A 12,389-nucleotide genomic window follows, 5' to 3' on the forward strand; every position below is an offset into this window, starting at 1 on the left:
AAGACATCTGCCAAGCAGCAGTTGGTGGGCATGGAAAGCATGTAGATATTGAGGCATCAAAATGCCAGAAGCGCAAGTAATAAAGTGTAGAATTGTCAAAAAACACATCTCAGGTAAAACATGAAAAGATGCTCGTGTGTCACCACCTTATGCTTTCTTTAACCCCTTACCGATGTTTGCTGTCCATGTATTATGCAAGTCAGTAGTGGGTATATGGAGCGGGATCACAGGGTGAGCTCACCTCATACCCAGCAGATAATGGCTGCGTGTTAACCTGTAAAATGCCACTGTCAAACTCCCACAGTGGCATTAACAGAGCGCTGGCATGAGGCACGTCATTCTACATGCCTGTGACGTGATGGCGGGGCACCCATGGGTTGATATGACATCTGTGCTTGTCATTATGGAGCACCCTTGAAACGAAGCCTTGTGGCTAAGCTTCAAAGAAGACCTTGATTTTTGCTATATACAGCATTACCCTGGTATTGCTATATATAGCACAAATGATGACACGATCAATGGTTGAAGTTCTCTAAGGGAACTAATAAGTACAATATAAAGTAAAATTAAAAAAATAAATAAATGAAAAAACACCCATAAAAGTTCAGATGACCCCCTTTTTCTTGTCCTGGATAATGTGCGTGCACCACCTTACACAATGGTTGAGCACTACACTCATCCAGAATTACTCAGCGACTAGCGGTCAAATAGTGGACTCACCTGTGCATGTGTATACAGAAGGAAAAGGAAGTGCTCTCCTGATCCTTGTAACTTTCGGCCTCTCCACTGTTCAGACGCCGACCCCACGAGCACATGGTATGTCATATGACATCCTCACGCACAGGTACTGCGTTTTTTTGATAATGAGATTGTGTAGATATAGTATGCACAAAGCGCTCAGCTGTATGCTTTTCCCTGATGAAGCCGCATTTGCAGCTGTGATACGCGTCGGAGGATGATTATACCTCAGTAGCCCAATCTGTAATCTAGCTTTTTGGGTCCCAAGCATTGCTGATAACTAGGCAACTTTTTGGATTCCCAATATCCAGATGGGTCTCTGGGCACAAGTGGGTTTCACCCCTCTATTCACACTGGATTCATTTTCCCTCCTTCACAGGGCACAACCAGCAGGAGTGAATTCATTCAATGGTCCACTTATTTAGTCGTGCTTTTGGGGGGTCTGTCTGTTTATATATCCAGTGTACTAAAGTACTATTTGTGGAGTATATATTCTTCCCATGCTGTCCAACATTTATTCTATTTTTTTACAATAACGGAGGTCGAAATATGGAATATTATAGCATTGCACTACTGGTGGGGTTATTTGTTATCTGTTGTTGGCTCATGTTTAACATCTTTGGCATTTAGTGATTTTATGTGCTTTTAACTTGTGTGGTTTATTTAATAATTAATTGTGATTGTTGGTGGTGCGCTCCTTCTATGCTTTGTTTTAAATGGTTATTTCACAAGCATGGAGCACCCCCGCCACTATAGTATATGACATAAGCAGTGCACCTCATTTCATTCATTACATCACCCCCTTTTTCCCCCATTAAAATTAAAAATAACAAAAATTCATAAAATACACATATGTTGTATAGCCACATTCAGAAAAGTCTGATCTATTAAAATATATAAATAACCTAATTGGTGAACACCGTAAACAGCCAACAGCCTCCCTTATTCTTTAGAGCACATGGTCACCTTGATAAGTATTTTTTTTATTTCTTGCTCTTGGTTATAGGTTTCATCTTTTTCCACTGCTGGATCCTAGGCATTCTTTCCTTACGTGTTGTGCTTGATTCATTATCTAGGTTCTTTTTGCACATCAGGGCCTCTTTGATGGTGGTACCAGCAGTGGCATTGTACGTCTGTTATTTCCAGATCTTCATACTCTTAGGCTAAAACTACTTGTGTCATTTTCATTTATTATGGTATGCCTCTTTATGATATGTGCTATTGTTCATCTATTGCTGTACATTATTATGTGTACTCTATAGGATGTTTCTTTAAAATGTGGTTTTAAATGTTTTTACTGTTGTTTGAGTTTTTGCAGACACTTTAATAAAGATGTATATTTTTGGGGTGATCCTGCTTTTTGGCAAATCTTTTCTCCATATCTCAACTATCCCAAAATGGTATCAATAAAAAAAAGCGTTGTCTCACCCCACAAAAAAATAAGCCGTCACAATGGCTCCATCAACCAAAAAAATGTTAGGTATCACCATAAGCATACTGATGGAGAATCCTACTGTCCAGGTTATTTTTACCACATAGTGTGCACCATAAAAACAATTCCCAAAAAAACAATGTCAGAATTGCATTTTTGTTTTTAACAATTTTAACGCACTTGGAATTTTTTTTAACCCATTTTACAGTACATTATGTAGTAAAAATGAATGATGCCATTGAAATTGTCCAGCAAAAAACAAGCCCTCTTATGTATATATGGACAGAAAAATCAAAACGTTGTTACTTTTGGAAGAAGTAGTGGAAAAACGAAAGGGCAAAAACGGACGCATCATGAAAGGGTTAAGGAAAATAGCAAAAAAAGGTGACAACACATTTTCTTTAACTCTTAAAGCAATCATTCAAAAATAAATACATGATATTAATATTACCATTGTACCTTTTTTTACTTTTTGAACCTGTTTTGCCCCCATCACAATCACAGGTGAAAACACGCTGTGCATTTTCCCCAGGATGTATCACTGTATAAACTAGAGTCAACTACGACTGCATGAAACTTAGGAGAGAACAAGCTTGTGTCGGAAGACGCCAATATGGACTGCGATGTGTGCAATGGGGGGAGAGGTGAGCTAGTACCTGGTTTCACTACACGACCCATTTAAATAATCTGATATGTTATTATTTGACCATAAAAATTTAATTAGGAAAAGTATGCAAGCGATGTACAAGCGCCAATTACCTCTTTCTGGTAAACGAGTCCAGATTCAAACATCTTCACAAACAAATACTGTGTCCACTTATAATACTCAGGAGAGCATGTGCTGATATCCTAGAGAGACAAAAAAGTGATAATAAATAAAAAAACAAAACAAAAAACGATAACATAAAAAACATTTTCATTTTACAGAATTCACAACTTTATTATATACACCCTAAATATATAGATATACTGTATATATATATATATATATATATATATATATATATATATATATATATATATATATATATATATATATATATATATACACACACACACAGTGTATGTATATATCAATTTTTGAAGCTGAAAAGTTAACAAAAAGGTCAAAAAAAATTAATGAAGAGCATTTATTTTTTGCCAAATTCACAAACTATTAGACACATTTTAAAGAAAAATTTGGTGCAAAAATATCAGCAAATACCTAAAGACGAAAAAAAGAAAAGTGACTTTCAAGAAATTAATTAATTGATTAGATCTCTAGCCAATAGCTGCCACTCTAAAACACATCATAAAGAAAGTAAAAGAAAAATTCACGCTGCTTTTTTTGCTGCGTTTTTGGTGCAGCTTGTGGTCTAAACTGCATCTATGACCTTTTCCAGCAAAGTCTATGTGAAAGGCTGTGCGCATGTTGTTTCTTTTTTTGCCTGCAGTTTTGGTTGTAGAAAAAAGAAGCAGCACGTCACTTCTTTTCTGGGTTTTTCCCTGCGTTTTGCCATTGAGAATTTTTTAAAAACCGCAGGCAAAAAACGCATGTGTTTTTTGATGCATTTTTTTCGGCCAGAGGTGCATTTTTCGCTGGAGAAACAAAACTGAAGTGTGCGCACATACCCATATATTGTTTTATTTTCCTGCATGTACTGACTAGGAGTGCACTAGAAAGAAGCTGGGCAGAACAAGTGTTCTTAAGAACCACTAAGGCACCTAGTATATATTTGAGATTACTGTTGTGGAAATCATTTTAATAACAAAACAGTAAAAATTAAAATTAGTTTGTTCATAAAAAAAATAAATAACAAAGGTTTCTGATTTTCTTCCTTTTAGTTATTTCTGTTTAAAGGAAAATCTCCTAATGACTAATATGGCCACCATTAGAGTATGTAGACACGTTGTCTTAGGGCTGCTTCTCACTTGCGAGTTTCTCGCAGTAGAGCAATGCGAGAAAATCTCGCATTGGAATCGGACACATGTTAGTGAATGATTCAGCTCTCATCTGCAATTTTTTTCTCAGTCCAAATCGGACTGAGAAAAAAATCGCAGCATGCTGCTTTTTTGCGAGTTTCTACTGCGAGTATCTCCAATGCAAGTCTATGGGAGCGTGTAAAAAATCGGATGTCACGGGACGGCACTTCCACCATCCTAGTGACATGCGATTTTCTAAATATATTTCTCGCATGTTTCCTAAAACACTGGAAACGAGTGATGTCTCCCAATGTCTGTCAATCACTATTCTCTGTCAGTCGGTCTCTCCCTCTTGGTCTCTATTCTCTCTCTGTCGGTCGGTCACTATCTCTGTCCCTCCCTCACAGTCTGTCGGTCTATCCCTCTCCCCCCCTCTCTCATACTCACCGATCTCCGGCGCAGCGCTGCACGGCGTTCACACTGCTCCGTCGGCTTCTCCTCTTTTGAAAAAGCCGGCCGCTCATTAAACAATCTCGTATTCCCTGCTTTCCCCGCCCACAGGCGCCTATGATTGGTTGCAGTGAGACACGCCCCCATGCTGAGTGACAGGTGTCTCACTGCAACCAATCACAGGAGCCGGTGGGCGTGTCTATACTGTGCAGTGAAATAATTAATTAAATAATTAAAAAAACTGGCATGCGGTCCCCCCAATTTTAATACCAGCCAGATAAAGCCATACGGCTGAAGGCTGGTATTCTCAGGATGGGGAGCTCCATGTTATGGGGAGCCCCCCCAGCCTAACAATATCAGTCAGCAGCCGCCCAGAATTGCCGCATACATTAGATGCGACAGTTCTGGGACTGTACCCGGCTCTTCCCGATTTGCCCTGGTGCGTTGGCAAATCGGGGTAATAAGGAGTTAATGGCAGCCCATAGCTGCCACTAAATCCTAGATTAATCATGCCAGGCGTCTATGAGACACCTTCCATGATTAATCTGTAAGTGACAGTAAATCGTAAAAAATACACATTACACACGCATTACACACGCTAGTAAAATCATTATTTTATTCAGAAAAAGCATCGCACTTGCGTTGCACTCGGACCTAACGTGAACTAAAATCAGTCGAGTTTTTTTCAGCCCAGTCGGACCGATTTTACTCGCATAGATGTGTTTCCAGCCTTATAGACGCTGGTGTACCCGCAGTGTTTTTGTAGCAGGAGATGCTTCAGGAAATGCTTGTGTAATTGCCCTGGAGTGTCTTCTTCTCTATCTTTTTTTTTTTTTTCGTTTTTGATGCGTCCTTGCCACCAGCATCTTTTTTTTAAGTTTTATTTATAATATAGTGGCAGCTTTTAAGAAGAAGTCATTTGAAGAATTGTCAGGTCAGTTCCTTTAGCCTCCTCATGGATTTCAAAGCCTAAGGTGGTTAAAAGAAGTTACAAAAGCCAAATGCAATGCAAGTTGTTTTGCTGAGGATATGTGTTTTCTTTTTGTCATTTTCTTACTGTTTTTGTTTAGGTGGGTTCCAGGTGGAATCCGCTTGAAAAAGATGCTGTTTGCACAAACCCTTCCAGAATCCATGTGGAAAGTCCTCCAGTGTTTCTTGAGTTTTGAGGGCCAAATATGTCTAGTTAAGCAACAGATGTGGGTTAGTTTATGTATTACTGCATGACTAAGGAATCTTACCATCCAAAGACTTGAGAAATCTGTCTCAGACTTCTGTGGAAGATGTAATGGTATTCTTGTTGCCTTCCTCAAACCAGATACAGTGCTATGCAGAAGTCTGAGCACCCCTGGTCAAAATTACTGTTATTGTGAACAGTTAATCAAGTTGAAAATGAAATGATCTCTAAAAGGCATAAAGTTAAAGATGACACATTTCCTTTATATTTTAGGTAAGAACAAAAAAAAATATTTTCATCTTTAACATTTTAAAAACTACAAAAATGAAAATGGGCCAATGCAAAAGTTTGAACACCCTTGGAGATTTGTGTGCTCAGATAACTTTGACTATCATTTCAGACCTTAATTAGCCTGTTAGGTTTGTGGCTTTTTCATTATCATAGTTAGGAAAGGGCAGGTGATGCAAATTTCACAGCTTTATAAAAACCCAGCTTCCTCTAACCTTGTGCAAATAAAACAACAGCCATGGGTTTTTCAAAGCAGCTGCCTAGCACTCTGAAAATCAAAATGGTGAAGGCCCACAAAGCAGAAGAAAGCTAGAAGAAAATAGCAAAATGTTTTCAAGTTACCCTTTCCTCAGTTCGAAACGTAATTCAGAAATGGCACTTGCAGAAACAGTGGAGGTCAGGATAGGGTCTGGAAAACCAAGCAAAATTTCTGTGAGAGCTGCTCGTAGGATTGCTAGAGTGGGAAATCAGAATCTTCACTTCACTGCAAAAGTCCTTCAGGAAGATTTAGCCGACTCTGGAGTTGTGGTACATTGTTCTACTGTTCAGAGACACCTACAGAAAAATGGCCTTCATGGAAGAGTCATCTGAAGAAACCTCTCCTGCGTCCTAACCATAAAATTTAGCATCAGAAGAGTATGCAAAATAACATCTAAACAAGACTGATGTATTTTGGAAACAAGCCATGTTAACTGATGAGGTTAAAATAGAACTCCTTCACAATGATCAAACCAAATGTTTGGGGAAAAAAAGGAGACAGAATGTCATGACAAGAATATCTCGGCAACCATTAAGCATGGGATTAATCATGTTTTGGGTTGTGTTCTATCCAATGGCACTGGGAACATTTCACGGGTAGAGGGAAGAATGGATTCAATTAAAGTTTAACAAATTCTTCAAGCAAACATAACACCATCTGTAAAAAAGCTGAAGTTGAAAAGAGGATGACTTCTACAAATGGATAAGGATCCTAAACACAATTCAAAATCCACATTAGCCTATGTCAAAAGGTACAAGCTGAAGGTTTTACAATGGCCCTCACAGTCCCCTGATCTGAACATCATTAAAAATCTGTGGCTAGACCGCAAAAGAGCAGTGCATGCAAGAGGACCCAGGAATCTTACATAACAAGAAGACTTTTCCAAGGAAGAAAGCATGAAAATCCCTCAAACAAGAAATGAAAGACTCTTGGCTGGCTACAAAAAACATTTACAAGCTTTGATACTTGCCAAAGGGGGTTCTGCGGTACTAACCATGGAGGGTACCCAATATTTTGCATTGGCCAAGTTTATTTTTTGTTGTGAATTTAAAAATGTAAAAAATATATATATTTTTGTTTTGGTCTAAAATGCAGAGGATATGTGTTATCCTTAACTTTATGGCTTTTACAGATAATTTCTTCTTCAACTTGCTTAATTGTTCAGAATATCAGTAAACTTGACCAGGGGTGCTCAAACTTTTGCATGCCACTGTATAAAAGATGACTGGTTAAAATCTTTTTAGAACTTTGAAGAAGAGGACACTATAAAGGTATGATTGTCCTGAAGGCTCAGTGTTAGGCAATATGGCTCCAACTGTCTAATGGCTGAAGCAGACTGGAAAAGATGATCAGGAGGTGGCGGCAATACCAAGTGACAGGGGCATACCTTCTGTGACCAGAACCAGGCCCGTGGACTCAGAGAGCACTCCAACACCACTGCGATTTTTAGCAGAATGTGCGTTCTCAGAAATGTAATTGCGATGCAGAGCGTCACCAGTTCTCTACACTGCAATCGCTATACAGGTCACCGGCCAACCAGAAGCCAGCAAATGATGTCAGTGGGCACGTCTCGGTAGGCGCATGATGTCACCGCCATATGCTGCCTGCCCTTCTGCGCTGGCTACAGAGAAGGAAGAGGATGCTGGGCTGGAAGTGAAGACAGATAAGAACAGATAAGAAGAATAGCTTGTTTGGAGGAAAGTGAAAGAACATGGGACATAATTACACAAAGGTCCAATGACAGAAGACATTATTAAAGGAAGGGGCCAAGTATGGAAGACATTATTACAGCAAGGGCCCATGATGAGGAACATTATTAAACAAAGGGGTCCAGGACTGGGGACATAAATACATGAAGTAGCCCAGAATAGAAAATTAGTAAAAGGCCCAGCATGGGGGACATTATAACAGGATGGAGGACATTATTACGGGGCACCGTATATCTGACCAAAATGCTAGTGTGGGTTCTGGTCCAAATTTTCTACCAGGGCCCAAAAGACCCTTGTTACGCCACTGTTGAGAGGTCACTAGCAGCAGCAGAATTGAGATGCAAAAGAAAAGTCAATATACATGCCAAGATCAAAGAAAAAGTATCACAGAATTCCAGGAGCTAATTTCAAGGGTGAACCAGGTCTAACAAAGTTCATCACTGGCAACTAATAGTAGAGGGTACCCCTTGTCAACCCCACCCAGATGTCATAGAAGAAAGCTAATTATATGACAAGTTAGGAGATAATAACTCCAAAGCTCCTTGACTGGATTACATCTCTAGTCCCAGAACAACTACCAAACTGATGCACTGCCGCCAAGTAGAGCCTGCAATGAAGGTGCGACGCCATCTGTCGACAGAAGCAGAAATAAAGTAAATGAATACAGAAGTGCATACAATAATATATTTTTATTCTCAAAAGAAAAGGTTTAATTCAAAAGCCGAAAATAAATCGAAGAATTACAAAAGGAGAGGGAGCAGTTCTCTATATGGTTTTGAAAGAAGTCTGTGTTGGGAAAATGATGTAATTCACTTTGTGATGGAGCAGAATGAACCTGGTATGTTTGTAATTGTATTGAGGAAACTGGGGAACGAGACAGATGGAAAAGCCAACTCTTCATCACACTGCCATGGATCCAATTGGCAGGGAAATGTGAAATAATTCTGTAAGGGACTTCTCAACTTCTGCTGGTGGGAACTAGACTGTGATACACATATGGTTGTGAACTCTAATTACTGATATTTTACAAACACCAATATAAAATGCCTAAAAACTCAGGGGTAGAATTACCTAAATGTGCTCATCTTAATTCCTCTGCTCATTTCTGACTAACAAAGCATGTGATTTCCTTTCTCACTGGAAAAAAACTCATGAAGCCATATGATTATATTTGCAGCTACATAAATATGGCTAATGTGGCTGACGAATTTTAAAGCTGCACTCCAGTGTTTAGTTTTTTTTTCATGTCACCGCTGGAGTGGTGCTTTAGATAACTCCCCTGCTCCTAGTCTTATACTCACCAGCTGCAGTGTCAAACGTCAGTCCGTCCGGCCTCCGGTGTTTTGGGACCTGTCGGCAGCTGTTTCAGGGAGCGAGCCGGAGGTCACAAATCAATACAAGTCTATGATAGCCTCATTCTAGCTCTCATAGAATTGCAATGAGGGCTACTGGTGTAACTTCTGACTTCCAGCCAGTTAGACATTGCAGGCACAAGATGTTGCCGTGGGACTGGAGCGACGCCGAAAAAAGATGAAGACGCTGGACTCAAACAGTAGGAGCAGGGTTCTTAGGTCAAAAGCACCACTCCAGAGCTGATAAAAAAAACAGATGGCGTGGTACTTTAAAACAATATTCAAACTAAGAAAAATAAAATAAGCAAATAGCACAAAAACCCAATGCTCCTAAGAATAAAGGAGACACAGCACTGGTTTTGCACTGTGCCCCGTTAAAATTTTCTTTGTACAACAGAGTTACCAGACACTCAAGATATGTAGGAATACACTGGCCTCATTTCCTTGAATAGAGCCACATTCAGTTTATACACAAGGTCATCAGGGCACTGCTATACAGAGAAAGAAACGTGCAGTAGATGCACCAACTTCAGACCACCATGCATGGACTTGGCTGCTAGTCCCTAGACTTGAACTCGACAGCCTCATATATGCCGATGAGGCTATTGAATTTGGGTCTGGAGACCCACGGCTGGTCCATGGATCATGGATAGTGACAGAGATATGTGTGATGCCATGTTCTATCAATATACTAGAATTTTATAAGAAGAGAATACCATTTTAAATTCCTAATAATGCTGTAGCCTGCTTCAGTACCCTCAGTATTAGGGTCTGTGCGCACTGGGAAATTTGCTTTTCTTAAGAAAAATCCGCACCCTCTGGCAGAATTCCGCACCCACTTTTTTACCATTATCTATGGCAAAAACGCAGGTACATGCTCATTCTTTTTTTGCTGCAGAAAAGCTGCAGCAAAACCTGTAGGGGAAAAAAAAACCCGCAGTGTGCGCACAGCATTTTGGTTTTCCCATCGATTTTGCTAGGGAAGGACTGCAGCAAGGTTAAGAACAAAAACCACACCTAAGTGTGCGCACAGGGCCTTAGGATGTTTCACACATATTGTGTCATGCAGGTTTTAAAGCAAATGTCAGAAGCATGGAGGGATTTTTTTTTATCCATGTCTAGTCTTTAAGAAATTAATCAAAAAGACATGAGTATTTATCAAACTATGTGGAAAGTGAATGGACATCAGATGTTTATGTGGAAGTGTATGGCTATTAGGACAAGACCAATCAATGCAGGTAGTACATTTGTTAATGGTTGGGCGTGGAAGTAGAGTTTTTTCTACATTGCACAAATTAAAAAAAAAACAAAAAAAAAAAACCCTTCAATAAACAGAGCAGACTGCATACTTTGGTACTGAAAGATGTAGCCTAAGCCCCTGAGAAGAATATACATGTCACAAGTTTTTTGGCAGAAGGGCTAGCCATACCATACTAATAGGCGCATTCTGTAGGGGGTCCCTGGCTGGACAACCCCTTCAAGTTCTATATCCTGTATTCTTAAATCCAGCTTCTGATCCCAAATTTTGGATTAGCTATGCTGGACTTCACTCTTGATTCTGGCCTTTCTTTTACTTTTTGGGTAAACTATTTCCTTGATTTTCCTACTGGCGTCTCAATGTTTTGGCACATTTGCTAACGATATCTACAGGAGTTCGTAATACTAGGCCTCTAAATAATCTTAATTGGGTCCTGGCATGGTATGACTGGCACCTACAGGCAACAGTGATTTAATTACCTCTCAATGAAACATTTAAGTTTGTATAATGTGGAAAAATAGTGGAGTCAGAGCAGAGAACAAGATAAGGCACTTAATTCCTCTGGAAATTGAACATTTAATAATAAATGACTAGACTACTGATTTACAGCTATTAATAATTATTTTCCTTACAGACGATTAATACTCTAGGGTTCCAGCTCGTCAAATGTCACACATGCTGATGAGTAAAAGCTAGGAACTGATTTCTGGAGTCAATGCACCATGACACATGCAGAAATTAAAGGAATCCATTGAACATATCTCAGATACAGCATTGGTCTTGGCTGAGGGGGTGGGTATTATATGCCAAGAATTCCCAATGTAAAATTACTGTCAAAAATGCAAAAAATAAAATAAGAAGATAATCACTTGCGTTTATAGCACACAGTGAATGGTGGTCTTTCTTTCTTAGACAATGACACTAGAGAGGTATCATAAAGTAAATAGTTGTCATGTTTGGACCCAACCGTGCAATGATTCTGTTCATCCTTAAGATACTATATTTCTGTGAAACGATTTATGGCTGTTCAATTTAATTTTGATTATCTGCGTTTCAGAGAATTTTTCTGGTTTTCCAAAAAATATATATTTGGATGGTGACTGAAACCAATTTTATGGCTAAAGAAATGTATTTGTTGTTTTATTTACTCTAAAAATGATGTACTTGATTGTAATTATTCTATTGCAGATGTTTGTGTAATGCCTGATTGGAGCCACAGACTCAGACTGGCTGTAAGGAGAGTCTAGAGAAAAGCCGCTCACAAAGCAGGAACCCAAGAACTCTGCAACCCTTTAACCCCTATACAGGGATTTGGAATTACACAGAGCCCCAGAGATCACTACCTGTGGTAGGCTGTAGTCCGTGGTCGTTAGGCAGGGTCAAAAACCAGGAGATGCTAAACAGGAACAGAATCGGCAGGCAAGGGCGTAGTGAGGAGACAAAGCAGAGGTCAAATCCGGAACTGGCAGCAGAATATAAAAACGACAGGCAGGAGGGTAGTCAAACAACAAGCAAAGGTCAGCGCACAGGAATCAAAATACAAACAGCACATGAACCAGGAGTACAGAACTATCTCTGGCAGTGGTCATGTGACAGGAGGGGGAATAAGAAGGGTGTGGTATCTTCCCATTGGCTGCAGGTGAATGTTGGCAACTTCAGCTGGAAGACACATGCCACCTACAGTCAGCCAGTGGTACTGCAGGTTCCAGGGAAACCCAGCCTAGTGGATGAGCGGAGCCTGTGCTCCGCAGAGCCACGGTCACCGACTCCTCTCCCATTACCAGCACTATCCATGGTGGGAACATGGCGTCGTCTGGCGATCGGAGC

At 39.8% G+C, this 12,389-nt stretch overlaps 1 protein-coding gene across 2 annotated transcripts in view; it reads right to left on the reverse strand.

The window, feature by feature from the left end:
- The window catches only part of LARS2 (leucyl-tRNA synthetase 2, mitochondrial), a 315,249-nt gene that overhangs the window by 181,593 nt on the left and 121,267 nt on the right, over window positions 1–12,389 (reverse strand). For both annotated transcript variants that reach the window (XM_075316613.1, XM_075316614.1), the window contains exon 6: window positions 2,930–3,019. In XM_075316613.1, the coding sequence (XP_075172728.1) occupies window positions 2,930–3,019 (90 nt within the window). The remainder of the gene's footprint in view (window positions 1–2,929; window positions 3,020–12,389) is intronic.

Source organism: Anomaloglossus baeobatrachus, chromosome 6 (assembly GCF_048569485.1).
Source record: "Anomaloglossus baeobatrachus isolate aAnoBae1 chromosome 6, aAnoBae1.hap1, whole genome shotgun sequence".
In the NCBI taxonomy this organism is placed as follows: domain Eukaryota; kingdom Metazoa; phylum Chordata; class Amphibia; order Anura; family Aromobatidae; genus Anomaloglossus; species Anomaloglossus baeobatrachus.